The sequence below is a fragment of the Sphaeramia orbicularis genome, chromosome 22 (assembly GCF_902148855.1).
Source record: "Sphaeramia orbicularis chromosome 22, fSphaOr1.1, whole genome shotgun sequence".
NCBI lineage: Eukaryota > Metazoa > Chordata > Actinopteri > Kurtiformes > Apogonidae > Sphaeramia > Sphaeramia orbicularis.
Window position 1 is genome coordinate 31,839,803 of NC_043978.1, and position 17,350 is coordinate 31,857,152.

Here is a 17,350-nt window from a genome sequence, read left to right on the forward strand (position 1 = left end):
ATTCTCTCCCAGAACGATATTCTATACAGGCATGCCAAATTCTATATATTGTACCTTTAAATGAACGACCTTTTAGCTTTATCTCCTAGTTTAACACATTTGTCAGAAAAATAATCAAATGTAATAGCTATAATGATGAGGAAATTAAAATTCTGTAACTTGTTACCCGCTAAATGTAACCATCCCAACCCTGACTGTCATCAAGCTGCTGTCCTTATAAGTGCTCCTCCTCTCAACGAGAAGTACAAGGAGGCCTGGTGTGTTGACTACAAGTACAATCCATTAATCATCACTGTACGCATGGAGGACTTTGATGAGCAAGGCAACAGCAGGCATTGAATTCCAATCATATGATGCATGCATGATGCAGGTAGACCAGGCCTGGTTAAAGAGCCTGCAGTCCAATCTGTCCAGTGTATTTTCTATTTCCACCCTTTTTGCAGAAGATAAGAAAACTTCATTAAAACCTCAGAGCATATTCTCCGTAGTAATTACAGCATTACAGGAAGGGGGGTGGGGGGTGGAGGACGGGGCTGTGGAAGTGGTCGACGGTGAGGGGCTGCCTGACCAGATTCACTCGTCATATCATCCCATCCATTTGGGAAAGGATTGTTTTTGAATTTCACATTTAATTTTAACACGCATGGTAATCTGAACAGGCTAATAAGATTCTGTACCACAGTGCTGGATTATGTCATTAAAATGGGATCCAATTGATTTTTCCTGCTTTGCATATAGGCTCCAGCCCAAAAGAAAGAGACTCTGCAGCAATAGGACGACTGCTCCAAGTCCCCACATGTCGCTGGATTCATTTCTAGGTGGATTAAAGATAATTCATTATTGATTAATTGCTAATTAGTTCAAAAGACTTTTAAATACTTGTATTAATTTTACACACAGTTTGGTTTGCCTTGGGACTCTTAGGGGTTTTTCATAGTGCTTGAGGCCTGTATAATTCTGTAATTAGAGGTGGTGGCAGTGTCAACATCCTCCTGCTTTGCTCCTGTCTCTGGGGCTTTGTCTGTCTCGTCAGCAGTGGTTATGGGTGATTGTGCTGCATCAAGGACTGTGTGCCCAGTGAAGCTCATTATCTACTGGCTGGTAATGCAGATCACTGGATTGTGCAATGCAAACGCAAGATTGGGCACAAAGAGTTGCAGGAAGTGATGACTATTCGGTGAAAATGTGCAGCTCTGGGGAGACCCTCAGCAGGATTTTGTTTGATAATGAACTAATATATTTAGCCTTCCAGTTGTCTAGAAGGTTCAAGGTTAGCACAATTGCCTAGAGTTGTGTGTCTTACTTTCCTTAGCAAAGAAATAACCTTGTTAAAAAAATGATAACAATAGGATTTTTGTGTCCTTGGTCACAAAAATAGCACTGGCCTCATACATGATTATCACTCTGATGATATAGACTTTGTGTTAAGTTTTGCAAGGTTTATATCAGTTTATACACTATGAAACCATTACAGATGTGAGCTTCTCTGCATTTTATTCCATCTCTTATCATTATTATTATTATTCTAAAAAAAAATGTAATATGACAGCTTGGTCAAAATTGAACTAAACTTTGGAGACAGTACACTTTGCACATTAGAAAAAATGGTGAAAAGTGGGTGGATGGATGGATAGATAGATAGACAGACAGACAGACAGACAGACAGACAGACAGACAGATAGATAGATAGACAGATAGATAGACTTTATTAATCCCCAAGGGGAAATTCAAAATTTAAAATATCTATACCTACAGATGTGAAAAACCCTCATAGTATTCTAGTAAAGTGTTGGTCCACCACATTCTTCTAGAACAGCTTCACTAATCCTCAGCATTGATGCAGTCTGTGGACAGCACTGAAGGAATGTATGCCATTTTTCCAAAAGCTATTCCCTAATTTGTTGTTTTGATGATGGGAATGTAACACTTCGGTCCAAAATCTCCTATAGGGGTTCAATTAGGCTGAGATCCATCCTGGTCCAGCCCAAGCCATTGGATGTGATACCACAGAAATAAAATATGTCCTTTTCTGTGATATTACTTTTTGTCTGTTGTTTCCACCTGAGGAGAGGACTGTCAACTATATAATATTAACCTGACTATACTTTGATACATCCATACACTGATCCATCTCGTGGTGTGCGAACATGACTGTCTGTTTCTCTGCATTTGCTTGTTGTATGTTGCTGCCGTTAACTGTGAAATTTCCCCATGGTGGGATAAATAAAGTCATACCTTGTCTTATCTTCTGACACCAGATCTAATTGGAGCAGTGGGAGCTGATTTATCCAGTAGTATTAGTAGTAGCTGACTATCCTGTAAACGTAAAATTGCATTTTTATATTATTGACATATTACAAACAAGCAACCACAACATTTCAGCCTCTATTGTCGGAATTATAAGTGGCCTCTGGGGGCTGTCATGACTGTGAAGGCTCTAGAATATGATTCACACCATTGTCATACTCATCATATCATTCAGTGACCCCCCTCGTCCCCACTCTTATTGTTTTGTTTTTCTTTATCTACAGATACTGATATGTACCATATTTAGGTGTGCTACCGCAGGTCGTTCATCCCCATTGCTGTCAGACTGTACAGCACAACGGGGTAGCTCTGTACTGTCTGACATACTGCAATAGTATGTCTTATGTAAATAAGTAGATAGCCTATAAAGTTTTATTACTATTTTTTTTTTAGTTTTTTTGTACTTATTGCATTTTTGTGCATACACATTTTCTTGTACTTTATCCTGTTGTTGCCTTAATCAGTGAATTACAGTGGGATTAATACTTTCATCTTATTTTATCTTAACATGTAACTATAAATACAATAGCGGGCCGACACCCTTTGCGCTGCACCACCCAATTTGAAAAACTGCAGAAAAAATTGCCGCTTTGACCAAATTCAAACCTTGGTCTTCTGCAGTCCGAAGCATTACCTATTGAGCGAAATTCCAGTTGTCTTGAGGGCCGATCTATTTGCTATCTGATGGTCTTGTTACTTTTTGGGATATGACGTTTGTGTCTAAGCCTTACGATTAGTTAAGAGCGTTTTCACACAGCGTAGCCGAGTCCATACTGTACTTGGATACGTTCACACCTTTCCCACAGATGTTGCATTCACGAGCAATATACCACGGCCCTGGGCCAAGTATGAGTGGCTGTTACAGGGCTGGAACAGTAGGTGGCAGTGTGGAAGGAATTCTGATGCTATCCAACAAATGCAGAAGTCAGAAGAAGACAAACCCTTACATCATCAACCGTGCGACTGTTCTGTTCATTTGTCTACAATGGCGACAATACTTGTCTATCTGTTAGCCTGTTTGAGGCAACATCAAGAAGGGCGACGTTCTTTGTCCTTAATATATCACTGAGTGGTTCGGTCGATAAAGTGAGCCTGTGCCGCAGGCATTCGAGGCTTTTTCTGGAGACAACAGGAGCACAGCCTATGGTCTCGTGGTGATTAGGTCACTTCCGCTGTCGGAGTGGTGATTAGGTCACTTCCGTTGTCAGAGAGGTGAGTAGGTCACTTCCGGTCTTGGGTGCGGATCACTTTCACATGGCAACAACCATCCTAGAGTCTGTACCGTCCATACCCAGGACTACCTTCTCAACTGGACTGGGGACTGGGGTACGGTACTCGAGCATGGAACGTTTGCATTAACATGAATAAAATTAATCAGACTTTGGGGTCAAACGTACTCGGATACAGACTCGGGTATGCTGTGTGAAAGTGCCTTAAGATTAAAGTGTATATCGTGTTGTGAAATATGACTGTAATGCACAGTATGTTCTGTAAACAAAGTAAACAGGAATATGACAATTCACAGATGGATATCACATGTGTGTGAATATATAGTGCCCCCTCCCTTTTTTTTCTGGTTCCGCCACTGTAAATATGATTGTATTTTAAACTCCCCAACACTATAAATTGAATACATTTATCTCCATTACAGTATGCTATATGCTTACACTGCTTGCATGTTGCACCACTGCTCATAATATCATAATATAATGTAATATAGCTGCTATATAGATAATAGTGATGCAGGTTGTAGAATGCAAACATTTGGATATATTTTTTTCTGCTACAGCTGTATATCATCCAGGTCGTTTCTATTGTGGAATTTGTGGCATGAGTCCAGATCAAACGAGTCATTGAGTGATCATCTTCCCTTATTTATTATCACCATCTGCCCCAGAAAACCAAACACGCACAGTCTTTAGTGGTAAAATACAGAGTGATACCTTAATTACAGGCCTTTTCCTCCTCACCCCCCCACCCCCACCCCCCACCCTCCCGTTTGGAACAGTTGTCATGGTGGGCTGTGGGCCTGGATGATATTCATGGTTTGTGGTGCAGGTTTCTTCTCTCAGCTGATGGTGACGTAGCTGCGCGCCTAACCGAGCCTGTCTGTGTGACTTTTAGAAATGGGGGGCGGAGGGCTGTAGGGCGCAACCATTTCACACCTCTACCGCGTGAGAATAGGCCTAATATAAATAATAATAATCCGAGGAGGACAGATTGTGGGTAAAACTCAGCCAGTTATCATCACAAACTGCAGATTGGGACTCGCAGGCGGTGGAGGGGAGACGGATCGTGGTCATTTAGACGGTGCGCAAACTCCAGCAGCAGCGGCAGCAGCCCTTTGGCAACTTACAAAACCGGTGCGCACAGCTGAGCGCGTTTCTAATGTAAAACACAGTGTCCGGTATTAATCGCGGAGTGTCATATCTGTGCTCAGCCGGTACATAGAGGAGTTTTACAGCAGTGCATATCTACAGGAACGACATCATAGATCTCCTGCGCTATCGCCGCGGACAGAAGAGGAGGAGGAGAGCGCTGATTCACGGCTTACAGGAGGAGGGAGAGCCGTGCGGACAGGCTCACAAGATCCATCTCTTACCAAAGGGTGCAACCTTAAAATACTGACCCCCCCCCCTCCTCCCCTCTCCTCCTCCACCTCCTCCTCCTTCCTCGTCATTGACAGCTTTGCGACCCGGTCAATCCGTCAGACAGGGAGGATCTGGGGAGGAGGGCGCCAAGGCAGGAGAGGACGAAAGGCGATCACCTCTGGCTGGTTTGATCCAATCGCCAATACGAGCAGGCTGGAGACCTGCCTCTCCATACATGAGGACGACACAGCGGCTTCACCACTGGATATTAGTCCGAGGAGCACGTTTGGTTCTAGACATCCAAACAGCGAGATTATAGCCAAACTACTGGCAGGTTGAACTGAGCGTCAGAACAATAATAAAGGGGGCGGACAGGAGCTATTTCGCAGTGTCTACATAAACTCCCCGGAATACAAATCCAGGTAGGTTTTCCATAAATGCCAACTCAAATCATCTGCTTCTTAGTGAGTGATCTATGCCATGAGTCAGATAAATATGTGACAAATGAGGTGCGTTTTCTAGATCCATGTAGCTGCAGATCCAGTCATATCCAGTGATGTGGGCTGGATGTGGTCCGTCACTCCGGACTGGTGCGCTCCTGTCAGTCTGTGTCTGTCTACTCCTACTGCTCCCCATCATTGTGCAGATATGATCCATTGCAACGGGCTGAAATGAATTCGTGATACCGTCTAATGGGTGTGCCATTAAAATAATTGGCGTCTGTCAGCGCAAGTAACGGATACCGGTTGTTCCATCCAGCAGAGTCTGTCCTGCTGCTGATTGGATGAACACCTGGAATTTTTAGTTTGCACATATTGAATCTTTGCATATTCTTCTCCTGCATTGACTTTGCATGTGTTTCCTCAGGTGAAATGTATTAATTTTCGGTGGCTGGTTTACCTGTGCATGGTGCAGGCCTATATGCACCCTCTTTAAGTTGTGGAGAGGGCCTATGGGTGCTCCAGCAGGGATTCCCCCTTAGGTAGCACTGACATCGGTATAGTGAGAGAAACGGCCTTATGATGATTAATCAGCAACAGCTGAGGCTCTCTGTGTGTCTGCTGAGTCCATGTTTACGCGGATCTCAAATAGCCTCCTTAAACAAGACCCCCTTCCCTAAATAGGGAAAGGGAAAGGGATCTATGAGCAGCCGGTCTCTCCCCTCAGCAACTGTCTCAACCATAATGCTGTCTGCAGGAACTGTATAAAGGAGGACATTAATGAGTGCTTCTCTAATGAAATTCCTTTAATCACATGTAATCCATGTATAATAAGACCGATAAATCTGAGTTATTATTAGCCTTTTAGATGTCTATATATTCTCATCCCTCACAGATCACTGTAAAATGTGTAGTTCCTTTTTCAGTATATTAATTGACATGGTTGTGTTAAAGATTACATGACTGGAAATTCCCCAACCCAAAAGCCTCCAGAAATATGGGGAATTTAGGCTTAAACAGAAAAAAATTAGTATCCTGATTGTCTATACTTTCCCAACTTGGCAATAATAGTCATTTTGCTGAACATTTTACTTATTTGATGGATTTTATTGGTGTGCTTTGCAATCTGGAAGATGACTAACTGATATGATTGAGACTGACATAACACTCATTGTTTTGTACTTGTAATAATATTACAAATATTGAGTTTATCAAGAAAAGTCTAACTATAAACATAGTAGGAGAAATGGCCCTTATAATTCTCCATCCTCACTAAAATCTAGCATAAAATGCTGTACGAAAGCATCAGTGAGCTCAATACCCTATCGCATCATCAATACAGTGGAATTATTTGAACAATTTAGTTATTTTGCAGTAGTCATTACCACATTCTTATTTGCTGACGGACAAAGTGGTTAAAAGTTGTGTAAATTGAGCTAAAGTGGGTTCACCCCTTACTGTTTGTAGTTTAAGAGGTCAGTGTAGGAATTAATTGGAATATGTCAAAGCTGAACTTGACCCTTAATTTAGATATGTCAGCTGCAACATGGCTCTTGAGTTATTTTGCAGTCCTCGTGCACAGCTTTGTCCTTTCTCTTGATTGTAATACTTTTTGGTAGCTGCTGCACAGTCTTGATTAAATGCCAGTGACAATCCAGCGTAAATCCACAATGTAAAATACAATCCTTAAACTCGTAATTAGTATGCAAATTGTTTTGTGTAGTCCCTAATTTAAGGGTCATGGTTTTAGCGATGGTACACATAGAGGAATAGGACTGTCCATTCTCCGTCTCCTAACAGCACCCAGTGCAATTTGTGTTGGGATAGAAAATCAATATTTCAGATACAAATCCTTGTGAGGTCATACACCTGAGCAGTCTGTCCGAATACTTTAATGTTATAATTTTAACAACATTTACGTTATTGCCCAAGATTATTGTGTCTGTTAAATGATTTTTCAGTCAATCATTCAATCAGTCAGTCAGTCAGTCAGTCAGGAAAACAGTAATCCTGTCTTTCAGCACAGCTCTACTGCTGTATTATTTTAAGAGTTGTGCTTTTTTTTTTTTCTATTGCTGTGTAGTCAATAATAACAAAAATGGTAATGGTGTTGAGCGGTGGTATCATTAGTGTAGGTATAAGTGGTAATATTTTAAAATACTACATACGGAGTGGAGGAGAGGGTTTATAGAATGTAGGATGTGTTCATATTTAATCATATGATCCAGAGAGCCATTCGAACAATTAATATTTTATAATTTACGATGGTTACATGGATGGATGAATAGATGGGTGGATGATTTGGAGAGGTAAATATACATAGAAACAAAAGCAAGTGTAGTTACAGATCAAATTATAAATCAGTAAATTGTTGAGTGAATAACTTTATTATCCTGGCATTTCTTAAAGGTATTAAAATGATTTGGATATAAATAACGGACATGTAAAACAACTATGGAACTTTCACGACCATGAGGTCTTACCTGCATAAAACAGAAGATAAGTTAAGTCCATTCTTTATCTTTGGAAAAAAGGCTTTACACACCAAAAGGTTATGTAACTTCCTAGATGTTTCTACCAGGATGACATGCAGTGCAGAGTTAAGTGTGGTGATTTCAGGCAGAGTAAGGATCTAAAGTCGTAAGTTAACAGTACGAGTTTTGGTCGTAGTACTAATAATTGTAATATTACATCTGTATTTAGTGCTGAGATCAAATGTAAAGGTGAGAAATTCCATTTTTACAAGCACAGACAATGCATTTATTAAATGTTCAACCTAGAATAGTACCAAATAAAGTTTACTATGTTGTGTGGCTGGAGGGAGACCCAGAAATTGTTTACAGTCAGTAGAGTTACAAAAAAATCTGTCAACATGATTTTGCTCAGCTTGTAAAATTTTTAGCGCTCTAATGGGACGAGGCAGGAGGTATTTACAGAGTGACTGAGTCACAGTGTCCGTTGATGCTGTGCACACTTATATCTTTAAAATTCTCTGTGTCACTGTAGTAGTTTGCTCTTGGATTCATGGGTATTTGGATTGTTTGCCATTTTGTTTTAGTTTTGTTTATCCAGGGTTGGCTGACTGGACACATTAACTGTTTGCCTTTGCTGTCCTCCTTCTATACTCTGACACACATTCAGTGTTGGAGTCGAGTCGAGTCAGTGTCTGTTTTTGAGCTATTTCAACTCAGTGTTTTAAAAAAGAAAAAAAAAACAAAAAAAAAACAAAACAAAGGGCTCTCTTAATGTATAATCTTATGTTTTGTTGCTTTTTAATCAGCTAGTCTAGAAATAAATCGACACACCTTATAAATAATGACATTTTAGTATAAAAGTACAAAATGTGTTTTGTTACTTTGTCTGTCGGCTATTTCTCTGATAAATTGGCTTACAATTAAATGCCATTTAGTCATTCCTGAACTGACATTTCAAGGCAAGACAAGTCAATTTTATCAGGCAGTATCACAAATCACAAATGTACTCAAAGGAGTTTTATGATCTGTACAGTGTACAACATCCTCTGTTCGAATAAGGAAAAACTCACTGCCCAGAAAAACTTTAATTGTGTAAAAATTGAGGAAACCTCAGAGCCACAGGATAGAAATCGCTCTTTCAAGATGGATCTTTATACACATATACTGTATAAAACAGCGAACATACAGAATATAGTCATTTATCTAAAAAAAACCCAACTTGATAACACAAAACAGTCCTCAAGTGAGGCTTAAATGCATAAATGGCAGGATTGCTGTGGTTAAATTTATTGGCAAATTTCTTCCTTCGACACAAAATGTATGCATGGTTTCACAAGAGATTTCATTCACACATTTACAAAAACAGTAGAAATATTCTTGGTCTTTCTGGGTAGTAAAACCAGCTTTTCCTTAACCCTTTTTTGGGGATATATTAAGTATTTCATCTTTCTACTGCTACTCAAATAAAGATTTTGGTGCAAATTTAACACTGGTTAAAATGGTTAACATAAAGCCCCTAGAAAACATGAAAATTTAAGCTGTTAAACAAAATCTCCTTCATTATATTTGCCTGATTGCTTACAGTGGTTCTTCGTTGCATTATCATATAGTGCTGCCAAAAGAAATCACTAACTTCTCTAAGAGCAACTTAATCAAATCACTTAGACTTTAAACAGTTGAAATAGGACATCTGATGACCTCTGATGCTTTAGTATCTCATATGTTTCTAACATACAGGCAGGTTGTTCTTCCTCTAAACGTAGATACTTTGGGCCTGATTTACCAAGATCGCAAATAATGAAAAAAAAATATGCGTACTATTGATTTGCATGTCATGGGTGATCAACTAAGATTGCCTGTGCAAATGACAACAGGTGCAAAGTCTTGGAGGCTGCCCTATTTAAATGAGGATTTTGCAGGGGCCACTGGTTGTCGTCATGGAGACAGTATGCTGTAAAAACTGCTCTGGGATACACCAGCACTAATGGCAACAGTGCGCTGGAATAATCCAGGAAATGTAACGTTGCGAGGAGTTTTGTCATAGAAAGTATTGCATGACTCCTCCTTATGACTGGCCCCAAATCATACCCTAGTTTACGTAGAAGTTCTAAAAAGGCATTTCTGGGTAGGCGATACATCTCAATAATTTTTTCTTCCGTCATTCCAAAAACGTTGACGAGAGTAGAAAAGATTTGTTCTTTGCGTTGCCTTTGGTTGTGCCTATGGCGCCTCCTCACCACAACAACTGCAGCCAGTTTTGCACGAAGCTGTGCCAGTTAAAACCTGCCTTTCAGATGTGTGAAATACTGACATAAAATCAGCCACCGCAACCAGTTTTAGGTTTGGTAAATCAAATTTTGCACACTAAATAAATATTTGCATCTACTCCTCCCAATAATTTTGCGTCTTCTGGAAGAAGCACCCAAATTGCATATTCATCAAGGCAAATACGCTAAATGGGTTGCGCCAGCTATTTTGCCCATTTGAGACGCAACCCTCGGTGCGTCCTGTTATTAGATAAACTTCAACGTGTTTTTGCATGCACAGTCAAGTTTGCGCATGTTTTTAGATGCGCTAACCTTTAGTAAATCAGGCCCCATATCTGTTTCTGCCTCATTGCAGTTTCTTCCCATCCACCTTACCTCACTGCCATTTAATAAAAAAAGACAGGAGGAAGCTAGCAGGTCAGCACTGCTGCTCTGAGAGTAAAACAGGAAGAGGCACTTCCCATCACCTCTCAGTGCATTTGATAACTTATTGTTCCTGTTGCAGTCATTTAAAGTACATGTAAGCAGAAGTTTAGAACTGTAATTTGTGGAAGTGTGTAGAAATTAGAAACTTTTTTCACTGTGTGTTAAACTTTCAGGCACATACAAAACTCCAAACCAGTGCAAAATCTATCGTTTTCTGATTCAACTTTTCTCTCATTAAGTTACAACTTTGTCACTCAATTATTTCCCTCTTGTTTTTGTTTGTGCTCATCGCTGTTGGTTCTCGCTGGGATTGCATAGCTGGCTCCTGTCCATATAAATGGCTCTGCTGATTCAGTTAAATTTAAGTTCCTTGTCTCCTGCTTCTGCTGCCGTTCGCTGTCATCCCCTTTTCTAAACTCGAGATCAGTGTGCTGTGCAATCACCGCCTCCCTTTTTTTTTTTTTTTAACCATCTGAGGAATTCATTTCAGTCCAAGATGCTCTGTCCTCCATTTTGTGTTTTCAAAAACTTAGGAAAATAAGAATCTTTCACCAAATATAAATGGTAAATCCTTTATCGTACAATATATTTTAGAATAGACAATTAATCAGGATGTGGACTGATATAGTGCCAGGTTTTTTCTGCATAGATTAGGTCTGTGTTGACATTACTCTGGTTCCATTGACAATATCTTGCTTTTAAATTGATGCAAGCACTTGCTTCTGATTATTGACAGCTCCACCGAAACATTCGCCTTCAATCAAACACCGGCCAGTGATCTGTCAGGATGATGGATATAATCTTTAAGCATACACATCACAATTCAAGTACCTGGAGTACTTTTAAGTTTTCAGATATAGTGTCAGAGTTAAGTCAAATAAGAAATCTGCATTGCACAGCATAACACATGCCATTTAATGGATGCTTTTATCCAAAGTGCTTTAAAGTGCCATAAGTGCGTACTGTACACATTGAGCGCAGCTGCCTCGGAGGTAATCAACCCTTTAACCAGAAATCAGAACACAAGAATGCACTTTTACAGTACAAAATGTAGAAAGACTCCACTACATTTAGCTCAAACAAAAGCAAAGGAAAACAAATGTACAAGATGTAATCCTCCAGTGAACTCAGGACAGAATGACTAGCTTACATCGTCAGTATCTCTCTGAAGAGATCATTTTAATTCAGCTTAAATGGTCTGCATGCCTCAAGGGCCCAAAGATGTGCAGAAAGGCCCCCACCCAACCTCTTGGATCTCTAAATAATCACAGGTACCACTGAAAAGGAACATCTCTTAATAGCTCCCCTGTGTTATGTCTTATAACAGCTCACATCTTCTAAGTTTGGTGTGGCTAACTGGTCTTTGTGCTCCTGTTGCCTCTGGCCTCAGCTGTTAGCATCAAAAGAATTGTCAAGTTGTATCTCATAAAAGCTGAAGAGGTGCGTAAGATGCTTAGCCTGAGCTTTTATGAATTCGGACAATGCCTGCATTGTTATTGTAATGATGCTCTCTCTTGCAGAAGTGGTAAGTGTGCATTTAGGGTTCAGTATATAATGAATTTGGACAGGACATCTGTACCCTTTGTTTCAGTCTGCCTCTTGACGGTCTCCTGCCTCCCCTCTGCTGTTTTTTTGCCAATGCGACATTTTGGACAGTGCTTAGTTTGGCAACATTGCACGCCTGCTGAGCGAGCTGTTTGGTTCAGAGCTGTGTATTACCCCTGAGATTTCAGACAATCACACTCAAATCCACGTTATTGGGTGCACATCTCCTCATCTAAACTGAAAATAAACTGTATGATTGGAAATGAGCCCACTGGCTGTGATTGGCTTCATTAAACCAGTGTTATCTACATTACTCACATAGTGGGTTTTAGATGTGAAAATCTCATGATTTCCACACAAGATAACATAAGGTCAGATGATGATAATGTTTGTAAAGTAGAAGGCAAGAACTTACTGAAGTCTCACAGATGGACTATGGGTAAAGCTGAAGTCTTACACTCATGAAATAGAGATCTTCCTTTTCTGCTTTACACACAGCGTGTGTTTCTCTGTGAGAAATGCAAGCCCACTGTTTTATAATAAAGGAGTTACTACTCTTCAGACGTGGGATTTAAAAAGATGTGGACATTTTGTGAGATTAGATAACCATTTATAATGTGATCATGGAATTACTGTGTCACTACAAATATTTTGATTGTACAGTGTTGTGATGAGTAAGTGAACAGTGAATATTTAGTAAACTAGAAGGGCACTCGGTAGAGCATGTTCCTCCATCAAGGCTCCACAGTTGTGTAATTCTAACACCTGTCTTGCAGTATTGCCAAATCCAGCCTTTTCTTTTATGTATTTAATGGGTTTGTCCTTGGCTGATGCCCTACTGTTCCACCAGATTTTTATGAAAATTGTTGCAGTAGTTTTTGCATAATCCTGCGTACAGACAAACCAACAAACAGACACCAGTGATCACATAACCTTCTGGCGAAGGTAATAATAGATGCCTTTATCTCTTTAGCACATAAGAAAATGTAAAGTAGTGTGGCTCATCTGTTGTATCATTTATGAGGCTGAACTCTTTTTTTTCCCTCATAAGGGAGTAGTGTAAATATTTAGAGTCATTTCCTTATCCATATAATCTCTGTTGTTTCTTTGTTTAGGTGGTGGGTGGAGAAAAATCACAGCCCAGTGCTGGATCCCAGAGGGATTGTCAGTGTGGTAAGGACCCTTGAGACGAAGGAGGGTGCATGGAGGGTTCAAGGCCTGTGAAGCCAGGGTCATCAGCCTGCCTCTGGTTGGGGCTGGTCTCTGTCGCTGTTGCCTTCCTTTGCACAGAAGCCCGGACCACTCCAAGCCCCTTGCTCAGCCCAAACAATGCGACCTGTACGGGGAACTCAAAATGTAGTCCAGGGATCATCCTGCCCATCTGGTATCCTGAGGATCCCTCCATGGGAGACAAAATCGCAAGGGTCATTGTGTATTTTGTGGCCCTGATCTACATGTTTCTCGGAGTATCCATCATTGCTGACCGCTTCATGGCGGCCATTGAGGTCATCACATCCCAAGAGAGGGAGATTGTCATCAAAAGGCCCAATGGAGAAACAACTACCACCACAATCCGAGTGTGGAATGAAACGGTCTCCAACCTCACCCTCATGGCCTTAGGCTCATCTACCCCTGAGATCCTGCTCTCTGTTATTGAGGTATGTGGACATGGATTCAAATCTGGTGAGCTTGGGCCCTCAACAATCGTTGGCAGTGCTGCCTTTAATATGTTTGTCATCATTGGCCTGTGTGTGTCGGTCATTCCCCAAGGGGAGGTACGCAAGGTGAAACACCTCAGAGTGTTCTTCATCACTGCAGGCTGGAGCATCTTCGCTTACATCTGGCTCTACATGATCCTGGCTGTGTTCTCCCCAAATGTAGTCCAGGTCTGGGAAGGTCTACTCACACTGGCCTTCTTCCCCATATGTGTAGTCCTTGCCTGGGTGGCAGACAGACGACTGCTCTTCTACAAGTTCATGCACAAGAAATATCGCACTGACAAACACAGAGGTGTCATCATCGAGACAGAAGCTGACCGCTCCAAAGGGATTGAGATGGATGGCAAGATGGTCAACTCTCACTTCATGGATGGAAGTGTGGCAAGTAATCTTATTGGTCTGATTGAGAGCAAAGAGGTAGATGAATCCAGGCGTGACATGATCCGCATCCTAAAAGACCTGAAGCAGAAGCATCCAGAGAAAGAGTTGGATCAATTGGTTGAGATGGCCAACTACTACGCTCTCTCACACCAGCAGAAAAGCCGGGCCTTCTATCGCATCCAAGCTACACGAATGATGACAGGAGCCGGAAATATCCTGAAGAAACATGTGGCAGAGCAAGCCAAGAAAAGCGCCAGTGTGCAGGAGGTGCACGTGGAGGAGCCAGAAGAGTATGTGTCTAGAATTGCTTTTGAGCCTGCTGTCTACCAGTGCCTCGAGAACTGTGGTGCTGCTATTCTGACCATAACCAGAAAGGGTGGTGACATCAACAAAACCATCTACGTGGATTATAAGACAGAGGATGGCTCGGCTAATGCTGGGGCAGACTATGAGTTCACAGAGGGCACAGTTGTGTTCAAACCAGGGGAGATGATCAAGGAAATAAGCATTGGCATCATAGATGATGACATCTTTGAAGAGGATGAGCATTTCTTTGTTCGCTTAGGTAATCTGCGTGTCTTGGAGACAGAGGATGAGGTGCTGTCCCCCAACAGTCTCCCATACCCAAAGGCCATGCTGGGATTCCCCACCGTGGCCACTGTCACCATTCTGGATGATGATCATTCAGGCATTTTCACCTTTGAGAGCGGCTCAGTGCACATCAGTGAGAGCATAGGCATTATGGAAGTGAAAGTTCTAAGGACTTCAGGAGCAAGGGGGACAGTCATTGTGCCTTATCGCACCATGGAAGGACTGGCCAAAGGAGGAGGGGAAGACTTTGAAGATACTTACGGAGAGCTTGAGTTCAAAAACGACGAGACCTGGTAAGAGAGTGTTTCTTCTTTTCAAAGTTCGATGCTGGTTGGTGTTTTTTAGTCCCAGTTAATGTTGTGTTTGCCAGATGTGAAAAATCAACCAAGGTCATAAATAATAACCTTGTGTGCTTCTCTTGCATCCCACTGATTTGGGTGTTTTGTTTTTTGATTGTAGTTTGATAACAGTAAACCTGTACAGAAATGCTTTTAGTATATAGATGATATAAAAGATAGCTTCAAAGTACTCCACAGTTTAAGAGATACAAGTCTTTTGTAATGTTCACTTTCATACGAAGATGTCTTCTTTGTCTCTTGACAGCGTTTCATTTAGAACATACTTTGGTAACCTATTCATGGGATGTTTGCCCTCGTCACTCTGTGAATTTTAAATGCTTTTTTCTTTACATGATTAGACAGCGTGCCCTCTCATCTGAACATGCACTCTATATCCCCTTGTTTTCCTGTCAAGAGATTTTGCTCTCATCAGAGTGCTTTGGTAGCAATCCTGTGTGTGTCTGTGTGATGCATGCAATAGGGATTCAACTTTAGGATTCGTCACACAACTGTGGAAACAGGAAGTCCTTAAGTAACCCTCCCCTCCTTCTCTAATCCTACTGGTTTTGTTTTTTTGAATTCTGGATTCTTAGCATCTTTTGTTTTTGATTATTATATCTAAAGCAAAAGACAACAGGTCAGACTCTAGGTACAGGTTCATGTAACACTGACTATACTCTTTTAGATTAGTAGGTAGGATGGGCCAAGATAGAGACAGGACTGTAAGTTTGATTGCTTCTGGGGCTGTTCATGCAAAATCAGCTTCTGCATTTGTAGTTGGAGTAATAGTAATGTCTTCTATAAATTGCATATGTTATGTAGCTGTGTCTGCTGTACCATCTGTGTACGAAAAACAAAAACAAAAACAAAAAAAAACAACACAAGCTTACAACTGAGTGGGCATATTTGGCAGCAGTGCAATAATAGTAATGTACTGTGCTGCAGTATGAATAGTATCAGGGTCATGTACTGTATGACACAACAACATTTTGTCCCATACATGAAAGCAATGCTCTGGGTTACTGTGGTGTGTGTACAGAACTGTGCCTCTTGAGAAATATTGATTTGTTTATTTCACAGCTTGCATCCGCTTGCCTCTCGCACATTGGTCTGCAGGCACTGAATCAAAGTGACATGCGTCTGTGACATCCCCTTTCCCCACCAATCAGGCCTCTCTAGGCGTGCTGAGGCTGACAGACAGGGGCTGTGCTCCGGGTTGTGGGTTCTTGAGGGTTGAGGCGGCCCAGGAGACTGGCGGCGGGGAATGAGTGTCGGGGTGATCAGCATGCTCTTGGGGCCTGCTGAGCTCTCAGGGTTTTTGCTTGATTTATGTGAGAGTTGCTTTTTGGGCCGTGCCTGAAGGCTGCCGGGGGAGAGGAGGGGAGAGATGAGAAGAAAGACTATTATTATGACACTGCTGTGATGTTGTTGGCATTGTGAGGGAATGCTGGTCTATTGATCTGTTCATTGTGTTGCACATTGTGCTGTGAGTTAGCTGTTCTTACAGTGCAGAAATGCGCCTGTGTAAGAGTCAACAACTTGACTTGCTGTGAAATAATAACTGCTCATGAACTGGGAAAAGATTAATAGAACATGGTCAAAAAATTATCCCTTCACGACATTTCAATCGAACATTCAGGGTCCAAGTTAAACATTCTACAGATACAATTTATAAGGAGTCGACCAAGATGTTTTTTTTTTTTTTTTTTTTTCAGGAATGAACTGCTATTGCTTTTAATCAAGTAGACAAGTAGACACAAATCCAATATTTGGAATTGATATACTGTACATTTGCAGTAAAAATTAGAATGTTGGTGTCAAATACCTCCGACACCAAACTTGCAGAGTGTAATGTCTTTAATCTGACTGTCCACTGAAAAACAGGAACAATTCCACAATATTTCTTAAGTTCGTGAGTACATAGATGCTCTTTTGTCATCTTAGTATTCATTAAATCAATGAACCACTCATATGATAATTTGGGTGGGACATAGGATGAATTAAAAAACAAATTCCAAAAAAATGAAATGGAAAAATGATCATTATCAGATTAGATAACCAGCCCAGCCCATAGTTTGCTGACGCCAAAACAATCACAAACCAGGATGTGGGCTTGATAATTGATTTAGTGTTCAGAAACAATTTTCAGAAGCATGTCTCTCTAATGTGTCAGCTTGGGGAGATTTATGGTGCAGTCAAAGGACTGCATAAATTGTTGAAAGGTTATGGGCAAGGTCAGAGGTCATAGTGTCTGATCTTTGATCCTTTCTGC

General features: G+C 41.0%; 1 protein-coding gene across 2 annotated transcripts in view; it reads left to right on the top strand.

Annotated features, from left to right (window-relative positions):
- Window positions 1-4,454: 4,454 nt before the first annotated feature.
- The window catches only part of slc8a3 (solute carrier family 8 member 3), a 167,997-nt gene continuing 155,101 nt past the window's right edge, over window positions 4,455-17,350 (top strand). The window contains exons 1-2 of one of the 2 annotated variants that reach the window (XM_030127446.1): window positions 4,455-5,320; window positions 13,166-15,033. In XM_030127446.1, coding sequence (XP_029983306.1) covers window positions 13,253-15,033 — 1,781 coding nt within the window. In that variant the 5' untranslated portion in view covers window positions 4,455-5,320; window positions 13,166-13,252. The remainder of the gene's footprint in view (window positions 5,321-13,165; window positions 15,034-17,350) is intronic. The other variant, XM_030127448.1, reaches the window with a different exon arrangement.